This window comes from Neolamprologus brichardi, chromosome 10 (genome assembly GCF_056152115.1).
Source record: "Neolamprologus brichardi isolate AB-2024 chromosome 10, ASM5615211v1, whole genome shotgun sequence".
Lineage (NCBI taxonomy): Eukaryota > Metazoa > Chordata > Actinopteri > Cichliformes > Cichlidae > Neolamprologus > Neolamprologus brichardi.
In genome coordinates, this window is record NC_142113.1 from 2,349,096 (window position 1) to 2,367,406 (window position 18,311).

Below are 18,311 nucleotides of genomic sequence, written 5' to 3' on the forward strand. Positions count from 1 at the left end.
AAATAGGCCAGTGATTCATGCAAAGTCTCCTCTGTGACAGAGCACATCGTCATTTGCAGATTGTGGCAACAACAGCAGAATACATGAATAATGCCGACTCCTTACATGCCCCGGGGGCCTGTCTCAAACCGGACTTTAGTTTAAGACATCAGAAAAACACACATTGTTTGAAGCCTTTTACAGTCCAGCTGTTAAGCTTTACAGACATGACTATTGATTTTAATTCCTATTGTATTTGCTATTATTGTTTGTTAGTGGGTGCAAGTGAAAACTTAACTGATTGAGTAAGAGAGATCAAAGTGTTAATGAGGTAATTAAGGTAGATAATAAATAATTTATGAAGATGTAATCAAAGGGTAGAAGAAAGAAGAAACCCAATAAAACCCACTGATCCAGCAAATGTCAGCCCAACTCATTAGAAAAAGATAATGTGCATAGATTACAGTCCTATCAGTGCGTTGCTTTGTGACACAATGAATAATCTGAATCATCTATATGCTCCATCCACACCTTTGATGATCCCTTTGTTAATTTCGGTGTGTGTTTAGCTCACTTAGCTTAGCTACTGTTGCCAGACGTCTATTTACCTTTTGGAAATAGTTCTTAAGCTTTTATGCAGCGCTGACATAGACCCCATGTGACAAGATATGTATACATTTTTCTAACAAAAAGATGGAGCCTTTACAAATATAAACACTTTGCATACAGCATGGTCATTCTAGCTGGTGATTGCCTTCAATGCTCTGCAGGAAGTCCACAGCTTTGTGGCTTGTTGTTCTTTGCTGGGGATCTCTGTGTAGTGCATAACTTGCTTGTTCAAAAGTCAGATTGCATAGATATGGACTGGCAAATCAAAGTCTTTGCTAAGTGTTTGAGATAAGCCGGTCAATAGGAAATGCTGGTGGAGAGGTGACAAGAGCAGACTTTGGACCTCCTTCTCTCGCTCTTCCTCTTTGCCTCCACTGCAGCGCCGTGGTTTGGATTTCTTCTCTTGTGGAAATCATGAAAATTAATTTTGCCCCCGTGGCTATACCCCTCCACAGGAGACTGCAGACTGCCATGGTGCTGCAGTGGGTCTTCACCTTCCTTGGTCTGGGTGAGTGTTGACTTTTCTGTGAGTTAAATTGGGAAACCTGTAAATGATGGAAGGATGCAAGAACGACTCTGCTAAAGAAGTCAAAGGATAAATGAAGATTTTCACAATAATATTATTGTTGTGAAACATAAACATGCTTGTTTATCTGCTTTTGATGAAGTCACAATTAGTGCAAAACAGAGAGAACCTTTGTTTTACGTGAGCTGTAGCTCTGCATGGCCAGAAGAGGGAGCCAGACAGAAGAGCATCCATCCAAGTCATTTCATCCGCCTGTTGTTTTTGTAGTTCAGGAGAACAGAGCTCCTTAATTCAGGTTTCCAAGCTTCTTTATTTTTTGACACAGCCACAGAATCCTGTTAATATTTGCTGCCACATTAACTGATTTTATTAGCAGTAAATTAAAGAGGATACTTTGAGAATACGTTTCCTATATACTGGAGTTTTTTGCGCCCTTTATCCCACTGGCTCTGTTCAAGTTTACATTTGTATTCTTACTTCACCATCTCTGTAACGAGTTTATGAGCTCCCTGGTGCAGCAGGTGATACAAGTCATTCATAGCTAGTTTTGTGATAACTAGTATTTCAGTGTCCATGCTAAACACGAGCTTTGATTATTTGCCTTCATGCTGTTTGTCTTTTTTCACCAAGAGAGATTAAAAATATTGATTCCAAGCGTCCTGGAAAGCAATAAAAATGAGAGTGATAGCAAATATACAGCTATAAAACCAAGATTGGCACTTCTAATACATATCTGTAAATCTGTAAAGGACTTGAGATGGTCTCCCCCCTGAACAGAGTCCCATTTATGCATACGCTATCATGGCTAACTCTGATATAGTTACCGATCATTTAGTGTCTGTTGTGTTAGTGAATGTCCTTCTCGTCTCAGCACCCACCTGCATCTTCCTGTTCTGTTACCTGATGTTCACTCGCTACTGGCTGATCAGCGTGCTGTATGCTGTCTGGTGGTACTTTGATTACGACACTCCTGCACGTGGAGGCAACAGGTCGCCCTTCCTGTGCAGCCTCAAAGTTTGGGAATACATGCGTGATTACTTTCCCATCAAGGTAAGAGAAAGCTTCAGACTTCTTGTTTTTGCGTCATCTATTTTTGTGCATGCACATTGCTTCCATAAGGAGACAGAAAATCAATATGTGGAGGATTCGCTTGTGCAAGCGAGTAGGACATCAGAACATCTGCCAGGTCATCTGATCTAATCTCCAGCCTGCAATGAGGAATGCTTCTTATCTATGTCCTTGGCAGCAAATGATCCACAGATGGAGGACACTCCTCTGTTTCCTGTTGTAATTACGTACTGTGACAGTGTTATACAGTGATAAGTGACACTCATAGCTAAATATATGAGTTAAAAATGGTACATACACTACTGGTCAAACGTTTTAGAACACCTCAACCTTTTTGCAATTCCAGTTGTTCAAGTCCAATGAAAAGGTAAGAGGTGAACAGCCAGGAAAATAATAATTTAAAGCTGTTCTGCAGCAATGAAGGTTGATCAAGCCTCGAAAGCTGGTGCTACTAATTCCTACAGGTTTCCAACTTTTCTGGATTACTTACAGCCTCCTCTGTCTGCACGAAAGCCGTGCTGGAACACACTGTGGTACCAGACCCCCGTGAGCATCAGTTGAACAGTATTGTACTGCTGAAAGTAGTGTGTTGCTACAAAAATGGTGAGAAAAAGGTGATTAACAATGGAAGAGACACAGACCTTTATAACACTTAAAAATAGGTCCTACAGAGAAACTGCAATGAAAGTCAAGGTGTCGGTGACTACAGTTTCCTTTTTTTATTTTTTTCCCCATAAGTTTGATTCTTTTTTTTTTTTCTTTATTAGTAAAATTAACATAATGCACCATATATTACACATTCAGAGAATAAACATTCCTTACATATTAGCAACTGTCATACATAGGACAAAGAAAATATAAAGATGGGGTCACATAATTTAACAGATTATTAACTCACTAAATCAAAATCTTCCACAAAGGAAACAAAAAAAGCAGCCTTTTTCTTTTTAACTAAAGTCAAAGATTTAACCAACAGGTTTAAGTCGTTTTTCCAGTACGCTAGCGTTGGTTTGGACGACATTTATGTATAAATTGCTTGCACAAGATTAATAACACATTAACACCATAATTAGCTTTCTTTTCTTTCAAAAACACTCCAAACATTATCATATTTAAGGTAAATGGGGTAATTTGAATCCCACTGGAATAAAGCCAGGTATGAAAATCCAACCAAAATATTTGTATAAAATTGCACAAAAAGAATAGATGGTCCAAATCCTCCTCTTCTGTTTCACAAAATACACAATTACCAGTTTCTATTTTGAATCTATCACCAAGGAGTCTATTTGTCGGGTAAATTTTATTCTAAATTTTAAACTACAGTTTCCTTAAACATCAGAAGAAACTGGAGCAAAATCTGACAGGTAGAGGTCTGCAGACCCAAAGACACAACTGAATCAGAGGACTGAGTTAACAGCTTGGGTGATGAGGGGCTCACAGGACAACAGTAGTCGTAGTGAGCAAGTCTCAGTTTCAACTGTGAAGAGAAGACTTCGAGCTGCAGGTTTGACAGAACGATGCTAAAACGTCAGAATAATACAAGGAGGCTTGTCTGGGCCATGAAACACGGCCGCTGGACTACTGAAGACTGGAGGAAGGTATTATGGACTGATGAATCAAAATTTGAAATCTTTGGTTCATCAAGCAGGATCTTTGTAGGCAAGTAGATGAAAGGATGGTTCCAAGTCCAAGCTGTGCCAGAACCACCTCAGGAAGAACAAGATGGTGAGCTTGAAAACAGCAGCACAGTCAGACTCAAACCCCATCCAGCTGGTTTGGGATGAACTGGACAGACGAGTGAAAGCAAAGCAACTTAGAAGGTCCACATTTATGGGAACTTCTGCAACAAATATGGGAAAAACTTTCTGAAGAATATTTGATTTCTGTTGTAGAAAGAATGTCACGGGTGTGTTCAGCTGTTATATCTGCTAAAGGAGGCATTTCTGTCTTTTTTTTAACTCCAGTTGCTTATTTGTACTTAGCTTTCATTTCAAGTTAAACGAGACATTAAACTGCACAACTTTCAATTACAAAAATTGGAAAAATTGTGTTCCAAAACGTTTGACCGGTAGTGTATTCATTCAATACTAAAAAGTCTAATAAAAATCCACATCTCAATAAAAATATTTCAAATGTTTGTTTGTTTTGAAAGAAGATAAACAAACTGAAAGCATAAAAATAAAACCAAAAGCCCAGGGACCAACACCAGAGCACGAAGCAGGGGAACAGTCGTACATAACAAAATAAAGACAGGACTATATACACACAAGGGGCGAATTAGGGGACTAAAGAACAGCTCAATGAAACTTACTTGATAAGGAGAAAAAGGAAAAAAACAGATACAAGACATGAGGGACAAAAGATAAAACACGACGTAATCTGATATAAGGTAAACACAGAGATGGAGACGTGACAAACTACAGGAGCACACAGGAGTATGAAGTGAAGCTCAAAGAATGAAATATGAACCACAAGCAAAAACTAAACTGTCAAAGGTAAAAAAAATACAAATAAACTGAGAAGGCCTGAGAATATAAGTGTAATGAAGCCAACCAGAAAACAGGTGCTATTAGGAAAGAATGTAAAATGCAAAAGAACTTAAAACTCAATAAAAGCAGGAATCAAAAAATAATATGAAACTGAAACGTGGGTCCAAAACCCACAATCCATGAGAGAAACTGCTGTGAATAAACACTGCGTTGCCAAGCCCTGATTGTGCGTTACTTGTGTTACATCACGCCCTCTTGTGACAGCATGCATGAGTAGTATTTTGTCTACTATGGAAGTGACTCCTGGCTTATTTTTTTAACCATGACAAATAACAGCAGAAGACCTTTTCTGTGAAATTCACAGAGAACAAAAACTCTATTAACAACATCTGCTTCATTACATGGACAGACTTCTTGTCCTGGATGTGACTGATACTTTGGACCGAGCTGATAAGACAACGTGAAACAACAATAAAGCTGTTGTTGTTTTAGCACAAACCCCGTATAAGTGTTCATAAAGACTTGCTAAAAAACATTTATACTGAAGTTTATTTGTTTGGGTTTTTATTCTTAAAATTACTTTAAATAAATGTTTCACTGAAATCTAAAAATTATGATTACTAAAAATAATCATAAAGATCAACTTATTTTCCTCCTAGAAAGCTTTACATCTTAACAGAAAGTGATTGTAGATGTTTCATTTTGAAACTATCTGTAGTGCTGTAAGTGGGTCATATCTGTCTTTACCTTAAGAAGCCTTCAAAGCTATGCATGAAAACAAAATAGGAATTGACCAGTACATTTGCTCAATGTCACGGCTGCTGAGGCGAGCAAAAGGAGGAAAAGGACCCAAAATGCAGGCAGTAGACTGATGAAGTGTGATGTTTATTTACAAAGTGGCAGTGGCAAAAACAGGCAACGGAGCATGAGAAATTACTGAAGGGAACCTAAACTGGGAAAAACTAAAGAGCAAACTTGAAACCATCATGAAGCGGGGTGAAAGGCAGAGAGACGCAGACTAACGAACAGGACACCATGGAACACAGACGAGCCGACAACAAACGCAGACCGACACCCACTATATGTACACACACAAGGAGACCAGGAAATGACATACAGGTGGGAGACACAGCTGATTCTAATACACATAATGACAGGAGGATACAAGCTGAACACAATGACCACAGACACAGACTTTCAGAATAAAACAGGAAATCCAAAATCCAAAGGGACACAAACCGGGCACAAGGGGAGGACACAGGATACCAAAATCAGAATAAACTAGAACAGAGGAAAATAATCATATAAAACCCAAAACGCTGGGTCAATGACCCAGCACCATGACACTCAAGTCATTGGCTATTATTGTCCAATAGACGAGCAATATGAAAGCTTGTCCTTTATCTATAGGTCAGCTATGTCAACGTGCAGTCGGCCATAAAATACGTCACACTTGGGGCTCCTTGGATTAGAAACATGATCGTGATAAATTTAACAAAAAAATACAATACTGAAAATAATTTTAAATACAGTAACATGAATATTAATAATAAATACAACAAATAGTATCGGACACAAAATCACTAAAACTTAACAAGTAATACACACACACACACACACACACACACACATATGTATATATAAAATTCCCCGCTCGCCCCTGTGGGCGGTCAATCCTTCAAGCTCGGGTCCTCTACCAGAGGCCTGGGAGCTTGAGGGTCCTGCAGTATCTTAGCTGTTCCCAGGACTGTGCTCTTCTGGACAGAGATCTCCGATGTTGTTCCCGGGATCTGCTGGAGCCACTCGCCTAGCTTGGGAGTCACCGCACCGAGTGCTCCGATTACCACGGGGACCACCGTCACCTTCACCCTCCACATCTTCTCGAACTCTTCTCTGAGCCCTTGGTATTTCTCCAGCTTCTCGTGTTCCTTCTTCCTGATGTTGCTGTCACTGGGAACCACTACATCGATCACTACGGCCGTCTTCTTCTGTTTGTCTACCACCACTATGTCCGGTTGGTTAGCCACCACCATTTTGTCCGTCTGTATCTGGAAGTCCCACAGGATCTTAGCTCGGTCATTCTCCATCACCCTTGGGGGCATTTCCCATTTTGACCTCGGGACTTCCAGGTTATACTCGGCACAGATGTTCCTGTACACTATGCCGGCCACTTGGTTATGGCGTTCCATGTATGCCTTGCCTGCTAGCATCTTGCACCCTGCTGTTATGTGCTGGATTGTCTCAGGGGCATCTTTACACAGCCTGCACCTGGGGTCTTGCCTGGTGTGATAGACCCCAGCCTCTATGGATCTTGTACTCAGAGCTTGTTCTTGTGCTGCCATGATTAGTGCCTCTGTGCTATCTTTCAATCCAGCTTTGTCCAGCCACTGGTAGGATTTCTGGATATCAGCCACCTCCTCTATCTGCCGGTGGTACATACCGTGCAGGGGCCTGTCCTTCCATGATGGTTCCTCGTCTCCCTCCTCTTTCTTGGGTTTCTGGTGCCTGAGGTATTCACTGAGCACGCTGTCAGTTGGGGCCATCTTCGTGATGTATTCGTGGATGTTCCTTGTCTCATCCTGGACTGTGGTGCTGACACTCACCAGTCCCCGGCCCCCTTCCTTCCGCTTAGCATACAGCCTCAGGGTGCTGGACTTGGGGTGAAACCCTCCATGCATGGTCAGGAGCTTTCTTGTCTTGATGTCAGTGGCTTCTATCTCCTCCTTTGGCCAGCCTATTACCCCAGCAGGGTACCTGATCACGGGCAGGGCGTACGTGTTGATAGCCCGGATCTTGTTCTTACCGTTCAGCTGACTCCTCAGGACTTGCCTGACCCTCTGCAGGTACTTGGTGGTTGCAGCTTTCCTAGCGGCCTCTTCATGGTTCCCATTCGCCTGCGGGATCCCCAGGTACTTGTAACTGTCCTCTATGTCTGCAATGTTGCCTTCTGGTAGTTCAATCCCCTCAGTTCTGGCTACCTTCCCTCTCTTTGTTACCATCCGACTACACTTCTCCAGCCCGAACGACATTCCAATGTCATTGCTGTATATCCTGGTGGTGTGGATCAGTGAATCGATGTCTCGTTCGCTCTTGGCATACAGCTTGATGTCATCCATGTACAGGAGGTGGCTGACAACTGCTCCGTTCCGTAGTCGGTATCCGTAGCCAGTCTTGTTAATGATCTCACTGAGGGGGTTCAGGCCTATGCAGAACAGCAGTGGGGACAGAGCATCTCCTTGGTAGATCCCGCACTTGATGGTGACTTGTGCTATGGGCTTGGAGTTGGCCTCTAGTGTTGTACGCCACATCCCCATTGAGTTCCTGATGAAGGCTCTCAGGGTCCCATTGATCTTATACAATTCTAGGCATTCCAGTATCCAGCTGTGGGGCATTGAGTCATAGGCCTTCTTGTAATCAATCCAGGCAGTGCACAGGTTGGTCAGTCTGGTCCTGCAGTCTCGGCTGACTGCTCGGTCTATCAGTAGCTGGTGTTTTGCGCCTCTGGTATTCTTGCCCATCCCTTTCTGTGCCCCGCTCATGTATTGACCCATGTGCCTGTTCATCTTAGCCGATATGATGCCTGACAGGAGCTTCCATGTAGTACTGAGGCAGGTTAGTGGTCGGTAGTTGGAGGGGACTGGTCCCTTCTGGGGGTCCTTGAGGATCAGGACTGTCCGGCCTTCGGTTAGCCATTCTGGGTGTCTCTCGTCAACTAGCAGCTGGTTCATTTGTGCTGCCAGATGCTAGTGGAGTGCAGTCAGCTTCTTCAGCCAGTAGGCGTGAACCATGTCGGGGCCTGGTGCTGTCCAACTCTTCATACTGGAGACCCTTTCTTGGATATCTGCCACTGTGATGGTTACTGGACCCTGTTCAGGGAGGTCGCTGTGGTCTGCCCTCAGATCCACTAGTCACTGATCATTGCCGTTATGGGTTGCGTCCTTCTCCCATATGCTCTTCCAGTATTGCTCTGTCTCCAGCCTTGGTTGGAGACAGAACAATACTGTGTGTATATATATATAGATAGATGTAGATGTACATATATGTATCATTAGAGGCCTTGTGTGAATATTTTGAATGTCATATATTAAATAATTTCTAAGAAAAAAGTTTCTAAGAAAAAAAAACAAGAATGTTTTGTGCCATCTAGTTCAAACTGAATTCTGTCCAGCATCATCTGACTGCCACATTGGGCCCGAAACAAGGAGTCCGTGTGAGGGTAGAGAGAAGATGTGTTATTTAAAGTTTCCTAATTCCTTTCATTAGTGTGTCTTTGCCCACCGTTTCTAATACACCGTCACCAGCTCAGGCTGAAAGTCCACCAGCTGATGTGAGCGTCTTGGTTTCTAAAAGGACAAAAATGCATGTAGACGAGATAGTGACGCAAATTCAAATGTATCTGAAGGCAATTACAGAGCACACATAGCGTCATTTTCAGGCTACAAAACATATTTTTGCATCTTTATGACGATAAATGACATTTAATCCTGACGCCACCACCAAGTTACCAAATCCTGAAGTTGGAATCGTTGTTGTCAGTGGTTATGGAAAAGCACTTTCTCACAAGTGATTTGGGGTGATACTCCTCCACAGACTTTATCTGCCATGATTGTCTTCCCACAAAACTTCCCCAGGGATCATCTATGAATACCTTTCCACTAATGCAGCGGAAGATGCAGTGTGGATATTTATCCTTTTGAAAACTATCTTGGCAGGAATGATAGAAACACAGATTACATAACGATGACAGCTCGACAGCAGGTCTTGGTGACGCTATAATAGACTCTTCGCTTACTTAGTGCCTCATCAGTGAAACTGGAGCTAATGTTTAACTTTGGGAGCCACCTGCAGCAGGTCTCCACAGCACAGACACCAACAATCAGCTCCACAAAGGTCCAGTAACATGACTTGCTTATATAAGCTTTACTCACAACCTTCATGTGATCGATTACAATCTGAGAAAGCATTAAAATCTGTGTGAATGCACCCTTATTCAACAGGAAATAATAAAATGAAAACATTACTGGAAAAACTGTATCAAATGACTGAAACTGATATGAGATGACTGCCTGATAAAAGAAAAGTGTTGTCTTGAGTATGAATCTCACGCACAGATCAGTGAAGGGAGTGCTTATTTTTAGCGGACTAAACAAACGACAATATGGAGCTTTTCACTTGTGTCGCTTCAAACATTACAGAGAAATATCACTGAGTTTGCGAGGATTGATCACAAACACAGTGGCTTATAATTTACTTGCCAAAGAGCAAAATAAGCTGCATAAGCAGCTCAATGAAGCTCCAACCAATGGAGATCAACCAAAGAGCTGGGAAATGAATTCAGAGACCCAGCAGACCCTGATTCAATTCAATTCAATTTTATTTATATAGCGCCAAATCACAACAAAAGTCGCCTCAAGGCGCTTCATAGATACAGAGAAAAACCCAACAATCATATGACCCCCTATGAGCAGCACTTTGGCGACAGTGGGAAGGAAAAACTCCCTTTTAACAGGAAGAAACCTCCAGCAGAACCAGGCTCAGGGAGGGGCGGCCATCTGCTGTGATTGGTTGGGGTGAGAGAAGGAAGACAGGATAAAGACATGCTGTGGAAGAGAGACAGAGGTTAATAACAGATATGATTCAACACAGAGAGGTCTGTTAACACATAGTGAGTGAGAAAAGTGACTGGAAAGGAAAAACTCAATGCATCATGGGAATCCCCCGGCAGCCTACATCTATTGCAGCATAACTAAGGGAGGATTCAGGGTCACCTGGTCCAGCCCTAACTATATGCTTTAGCAAAAAGGAAAGTTTGAAGCCTAATCTTGAAAGTAGAGATAGTGTCTGTCTCCTGAATCCAAACTGGAAGCTGGTTCCACAGAAGAGGGGCCTGAAAACTGAAGGCTCTCCCTCCCATTCTACTTTTAAATATTCTAGGAACAACAAGTAGGCCTGCAGAGCGAGAGCGAAGTGCTCTAATAGGGTGAGATATTCACCAATATTCACCAATTCCAACAAAAAGAACATCTCCAGCATTAAAGGAGAATCCCAAGAAAAAGGTTTGACTCAGAGCTGCTTATCTCGAGATTTTATTGTTGATAATCAGAGAGTGTTTTTATTAAATATTACATATATCCAGTGTTTCTGTGACACCAGAAGACCTTTGTCATGTGTAAACACTTGCACATCTCTTTAACCTTCCTGCCAAGTGACAAATATATGGCAGTACAAGATGTTCATTTCAACTTTTAATAATAATAATGGATTGGATTTATATAGCGCTTTTCAAGGCACCCAAAGCGCTTTACAATGCCACTATTCATTCACTCTCCCATTCACACACTGGTGGAGGCAATATAAACTTGAAGTGAGCAACCCTGGACACTTATCGCCTTTGGAAACACGATGGGCCCCCATTGTGCTCACCTTGTAGTATTATATTTTATGAAGTGCTTTTTTTCACGTGAATAAAGGGCAGCTGCTCAAAACTCAACTGAAATCTTCTGTACTTTAAGATGTGAGCCACGAACACTTTGGAAGACAGCCCTGGTCCAGTTGGCAGAACAGCTGTGAAGTGGAAATTTGAAGCATTGCAAAAGTCTTGACTCAGCAGACATCCACTGCAATCATTAGGCACGCTTCTGAAATCACTTTTGAAACTCAGAATATTTCCATATTTATTCTAGAGTTATGAAATCTATGTTAGCCAGCATTAAAAAGAAAAAACAGGTAACATTTATGTTAGAAAGGGTTAGAAAACTTGAACCTGCCAAACCTCTGCAACGTGCTCCTTATCTCTGTTTGAGGCTAATTTCTCCATGTAACTATTAACATATCACACCTGAATCTCTGACCTCCTGGTTGGCAGTAGAGTAGCGCTGCGGGCAGTGCCAACTGTATTTTGACCTTTTTAACAGTGTGCTGGGAGCCTAGAATGCTAAAAGCTAAATTAAGGGAAGGTGCTCCTAATATCTGAAAAACACTGCAAGTGCAGTATTTTTTATTCAAATGGTCCTGGTTATTTTCTGGCACATGCACATATTGCAGAACCTCTCAGACAAGTCAATGATTAATTGTTCTTCACTGTTTTTACCATTTCTCCTTCATTTTTGTGTAATGACATTTGGTACATGCAGGATATCCCCTGATTGCTTTCATGAAGTGCTGCGCTGAAATTAGAGGTGCATGCATTCATGCTTTAACTTTATGCCCTACTTAAAAGATAAGGAACTGTTGTTTGCTTGCATCAAGCCGACTTTGAAACATCTTGTAATGTCAGTTATGTTATTTGTGTTTTATTTACATGATGACACCAATCAGGGTCCTTTTAACCCCAATATAAAATATCTGAAATAAACAGACAACCAGCCAAAAGTGTCATGTAACAGCATCAGCTCTTCTTTTCATGACCAGAGCATGTCCCAGCTCAGCTCTCAGGTAAAGTAGGTCCAGTGACATCTTCAGCTTTTACTTACTTTCTTTAGGACTCTTGGCTGGAGTTAATAAAGCTACATAAGCCCTCTACAAACAAACAAAACAGCATCAGTAGATATGAACAGACTAAAAAAGGCATAAAAATGAGGATTAATAGATAATAAAACACCTGTGCAACATGCTAAAACATGTATGTATCTCTGAGGTCTCCAGCTGTCAGGACGTGTGGTAAGAACACTTACAGTCCTGATCCAGTTGGCATTAGACACAGTTGTGATGTGGAAACTTGAACTCTGCATTGCATTGGACAACGGAGGCAATAGTGGGCAGCAAATGTCTACTGGAAGCTTGGATGTGAAGACATGTAATAAAAAATCACAGTCAGAAAATCTTTTGCAATGCCCATCATGAAATTGCTGTGAAACAGTTGCTAAACTTCAACAGAACGAGGAGGAATTATATAAGTGGAGCCTCGGGTCATTTTTAGTCTCTGGTTGAACTCTGGTTGAACGGGCTTCTGGGCCTGAACACTTTGTAAAGGAAGGAAACGTCCTGTATGAAGAGTTTAGAGAAGAAACGTGTCGTTGGTACAGCTGATAACAAAACATGAAAAATAGCTTGAAAAAAGAAAACAGCTGGACGCCTCCAGGAAGATATTCATGGTTTTATGTGCTATATAAATAAATTTTGATTTGATTTGATTTGATTTGATTTGATTTGATTTGATTTGATTTGATTTGATTTGATTTGATTTGATTGTTCATCCAAGAGGCTTCTTAGGTTATAAAAATGGTGGTGAGTCCCAGTTATTAAACCCTGAGTGGTGCTCGTCCCCTGAGGCGCGTTGATCTGCTACTGATCATGTGAATCATCACATTAGCCTACGTGTGAAAAAGTGGCGCTTATGCTTAAAACACCACTGCAGCACAGTCATGGACAGAGCCGGGTCAGTAGCTTTTTTAGTGAGTCACAAATACACAGCAGTGGCAGCAGGACAGATTTATTACTTTAAAAAAAATTAGTTCATTTTAAACTTCAATAACAGAACTTAAGGATAAATGCATAAATAAATAATTTAAAAAACAAACAAACAAAAACAAAACAACAACAATTTTATTACTTTTTATGCTCACTGCTGCCATCCTGGATTGTTAACTTTGGGAGGCAACAAAGCTGGAGTTGGTAGAGCCTGCAGCGACTTTCTGAGTTGAGGGAGCATACCAGTTAAAAATTCTGACTCCTGGAAACCACAGCGTGACCCTGGCCCACCCCATCACATGACCTATTCTTTCACGAATGTTTGTAGAAGCAGTCTGCGTGCCTAGATGTTTGATTTTACACACCTGTAGCCATGGAAGTTATCGGAAAACTTAATCCAATGATTTGGATGGTCTGGAATATTTTTTAAAACATAGCGTTCGCTCAGTGTTTTCTGTTATATCTCCTTGTGTCAAGCCCATAAGTTAAATTAATATATGTGTCTGCATTTCCCAGTTTAGCTATGACTGATTTCCTGTTTTTTTGTGTGTTCAGCCTTACTTCGCCCCACCTCGGTGTCTGGATTATCTGTACCTGTGTTTTGCTTTCAACCTAAATAACGTTTTCCTGTTGTTGGGTTTTGGACACTTGCAATATACCATTTACTTGTAGTATATACTGTATGATAATTATATATTTATGATGCTTTTTGTGCAGAAATACAGGCAATTTCACATACAGTACTTCATCCTGCCAGTGTGGCTGTTAAAGTCATACCCAATCGAGTCCTGAAGCCTCAGGCAGGGGAGATGAGGGAAGGTTCAGAGGGTCAAAGACATTGTGTTGAAACTGAGATATTGAGGCACATGTTTGGACTGCAGCCAGAGCCAAGCAACTGCAACGCAAAGTCCAAAAGAGCTCTTAGGTTGATGAGGATTAAACTATTTACCATGATTCTGGTGGCCATCATCATCCCGAGTGTGTCTGCATGCACTCTTGACTATGTATACATCTACAAATATAATCTTTTTTCCCCTTTCAGTTGGTGAAGACAGCTGACTTAGATCCCAGGCATAACTACATCCTTGGCTTCCATCCCCACGGTGTGCTGGTGGCAGGAGCCTTTACCAACTTCTGCACCTACTCGACAGGCTTCAGACAGCTGTTTCCAGGCATCACCAGCTACCTGCTCATGTTGCCTCTTTGGTTCAGAGCTCCATTCTTCAGAGACTACATCATGTGTGGAGGTTTGAGCTACTGACATTTCAGTCATATTTCCCAGTCTTCTTTTTTACATATGTTAAAATAAACATATTGTATTTGAAAACTTTAAATATTGTTTCCTTCTGTTACAACATTGCAGGCCTGATTCCTTCAGACAAAGAGAGTGCCACTTACCCACTCTGCAAAAAGAAAGGTGGAAATGCTGTTGTGATAGCTGTTGGAGGGGCACCAGAGGCCCTCGATGCCCACCCAGGCACTTTCAATGTACTCTTGGCCCATAAAAAAGGCTTCATCAAAATGGCCATGGAGTATGGGTAAGATCAGCCAGCCCTGAGGCAATGTGGAAAATGGTTTTGCTTATTAAAAAGATTGTCAATCTATTCGTTTTAGGGTTTTTTGTAGCTTGACTGTAGACTCCTGAAACTTATTCAAGTGACTTGCACGGAATTTCCTGGGAAAGCGCACATTCTGCTGTGAGATCAGTTAGAAATAAGAAACCAACAGAGCTCAACCATTTTTTCCCAGAGCTCATCTGGTACCAGTCTTCTCTTTTGGGGAGAATGAAGTGTATGACCAGGTGGAAAACCCGAGGGGAACCTGGCTTCGATGGTTGCAGGAAAACCTGCAAAAGATCATGGGTGTCTCTCTTCCTCTCTTCCATGCACGAGGCATTTTCCAGTACTCCTTCGGCCTTATGCCCTACAGAAAACCTATCAACACAGTAGGTGAGTAAGCAGCTGGGTGGATACTTGGGCAGCAGTGTATATTAACACTCTAAAGGCCTAATAGATATCTTCCCTCAGGTAAAAACATATAGTAAAGCATCCTTGCACTTCCCAATAAGTTTTCAACTTTGTGAGAAGTAACTGATGTCACTGAGTTCAGTTTCGGTGCATGTGAGTAATGGCGATCGCACGATCTGATATCCTTGTGTTGGTGTTGTTCCCAGATCATCATACTAAAGGTTGTTCCAGGATCAACATTGCAAGTGACCAATCAGAATGTTGTGATGTCATACTTTTGCGACTTCGGGAAAAACCGGCGTAAAACAAAAAACTGTACTTAAGCTGCGAGAAACCGCCTTTGTCCGCCGATCAACGGACCCTAACCCTTTAATAAACGCTAAGCAGAATTGATATTGTCCTTGCAACATTGGAATTTCATAAATGCACGAATGGGTTGGTGCGCAAAAGAATAACGTCACAATAATGTGATTGGTCACTTGCAATGTTGAACCTGGAACAACATTTTCATGATGATCTGGGAACAACACCAACACGACGATATCAGATCATCCAATGGCGATCAGACATAGAGTGAGATTTGCTGTGAGAACAAACATGCCGGGCTGTCCTTTGTAACTGGCTGGCACGCAGTCCTCACCTAAACATATCTTAAACATACTGTAACTAAACAAAGTACATAAAGCGCTTTGTCACATCTCTGCAGTTGGGCGGCCAATCAAAGTGGAGAAGAAAGCAAAGCCAACTGCCGAGGAGCTTGATGCCCTCCACCAGCTGTACATGGATGAACTCAGCAATCTGTTTGAGGAGCACAAAGGCAACTATGGAGTGGACAAAGACACACACCTGAACTTTGTCTAAAGTGCAACAAGAGGTGGAATTGGACGCCTCTTTGTAAAGCTCTGGTGCAGCAGTACACCTGCTCACAGCTCATCCTTTAACTAAAGACAAAGTGATTGTTTGTACACTGGGCTGAGCAGGAGCTCCATGTGACTTAAGGCTATTGCAGAGGTCTGTGTTTGAACATGTCCTGTCTCAATAAAGCCCAAACATGTAAGCTGGAAAGGCTGTCTTTAAAATCTCAGATCAAATGAAAGATGTCCCTTTGTTCTACGAGTGCATTAAAATTCATCATGACACTCTAATGATGTGTTCGGTTCATTTGGATATTTAGAGTTCAGAAGCAGCTGTGTAATCTCACATATTCATGTATTAAAGATTTCATGTGTAGCTCTTTTAGCTTCAGTGTCTGTGAACAATCTCTCTTTGAAACGACTGCTCATTGACTCATGCTTACACAGTGAAGTCTAATGTAGTTTTCTGTGTTTATTTAGTCATGATGAGGGCACACAGCCAAGACATCTTGACCTCACCTGTAATTGTAAACGATTTATTCTGCAATGATTGTCAGAAAGGAAAAGTTGCTCCCTTGGTGCATGACTGTGGAGCGAAACGTGAACGAAATGCTGCGGAGCGTGGCCCACAGCTGGCACACGGGCCTCGCCTCACCTTGGATTTAGACTGTTGCCCTTCCTCTGGGCTACATGTGAACATTGTTGCATATGAGGTGTTGGGATTTGTGCAAGGCCCCGAAACTTTCTCAAATAGAGTCATAGGTTGAAGTCAGATTACAACATTATCCTGGCAACACTGCAAAAAAAACAGAAGCAAAAACTGCAGGATTCATTTCATATTTTAAACAGTAAACTCCATACAGGCCAGGGTTTTAATAGTTTTGCAATTTTCATTAGTTTTTATTTTTATTTCGTTTTGACTTCAGATTTTCAATTTTATATCAGTTTTAATCAGTTTTTACCAATTGTTTGCTAGTTTAGTTTTTTTTTGAAAATCCTTAGTTTCAGTTTAGTTTTGATTAGTTTCAGTTATAGTTTTAGTTGTGTTTGCAATACTTAAGTGTAACAAAATCCCAGTTTCATCATATCAGTCATTCTCTTCTGCTCATCCTTGGGTATGTTGCTATTCCAGCTACCATACTGCACCCTGGACAGGTCGCCTGTCTGTCGCAGGGCTAACACGCAGAGACAGACTCACATTCCCACCTATGGGTTCTTTAAATAAATAAAGGCAGATGAACAACCATTGATACCAGGCAACTATTAAATGTATATCTTGGCCCCAATGAGACTATTAACTCTTGCAGCACTGGGTGTTCGTAATTTTGGTTCAAGTGAATTGATAAACTTTTTGAAGGTAATTGACTCACACAGTTGTGTAGATATCCCCGTCCTGTTGTCTCGGGATGCATCACGCTGCCTTGCCTGGGGTTAGCTTCTGTTTTCTGGGGATGAGGGTTGAGTGTGCTCCCTTACCTTCTCAAGCTAAGCTAGGTTAGCCTTCTTGTGTGAGCTTTTCAAGTGCACTTTAAGGTTTGTGGGTTTTTTTCCCTTTAGAAATGTCCCTCATAATTTGTCTGTTTCCACTACAAGACACTTGCTTTATCCAAAACACAGTCATATTCAAAGTAATCCCAAATTGGACGCTTTCTCCCGACTTTTCCTGACATGATTCTGCGTGTGGACGGAGCAGCGACACAGACGACTCGACTAACGTGCTGCCACCTGCTGGCATAATGAGACACAGCAAGAAAAAAACCTGGAAACTAAACTTCATTTTCACCCTTGACTCTTGTATGACACGCACACATCAATGAAAACTAAACACATTTTTGCTATAAATTCAGTTAATTTTAGTTAGTTTTGTGAACACTCATTCCAGTTTTAGTTAGTTTTCCTTTTTTTGTTTTTATTTTTATTTCCGTTAACGAAAATGTTTTTTCACTTCTAGTTTTCGTTATTTCGTTAGTTTTCGTTAACGATAATAACCTTGATACAGGCAACACAAAATCAGTGGGAATCTCCTTCTTTTGTCTTCAGAGATGTAAAAGTAGTGTCAAGTAAGTCTCTCACCGTTACTGGTTACTTTTAGGATTATGAATCCAAGCATTTCACTCATCAAGGTTGTTTTTACTTATCGTTTTAAAATTCTTAGATATATTTTTATTACCAAGTGAGACGTGACAATAAATATGAGTGTGATTTATTGTATTATTAGAAATCACAGGTTAAAGGGTGTCTGGTTTTTTAATCTGAGTCCCAAATGATAAGAGTGTCTGTGAACTTTGGCAGGTGACTTTTATATCACATGGCACAATTCTGATATTTCCAAATGAAATAACTGACAGACTGGACAATGCCCTGCTCCTTTCAACACAGAGCAGGCAAGATATGTGTGTACGTGTGTGAC

At 41.3% G+C, this 18,311-nt stretch overlaps 1 protein-coding gene across 1 annotated transcript; it reads left to right on the top strand.

Moving 5' to 3' along the window:
• Window positions 1-937: 937 nt before the first annotated feature.
• Window positions 938-16,231, top strand: mogat2 (monoacylglycerol O-acyltransferase 2). Its single transcript, XM_087846759.1, has 6 exons — window positions 938-1,096; window positions 1,986-2,164; window positions 14,123-14,327; window positions 14,444-14,618; window positions 14,830-15,029; window positions 15,754-16,231. The coding sequence occupies exons 1-6, from the start codon at window positions 1,003-1,005 to the stop codon at window positions 15,906-15,908; spliced, it is 1,008 nt and encodes a 335-aa protein (XP_087702885.1). The 5' UTR covers window positions 938-1,002; the 3' UTR covers window positions 15,909-16,231.
• The last annotated feature ends 2,080 nt before the right edge of the window (window positions 16,232-18,311 follow it).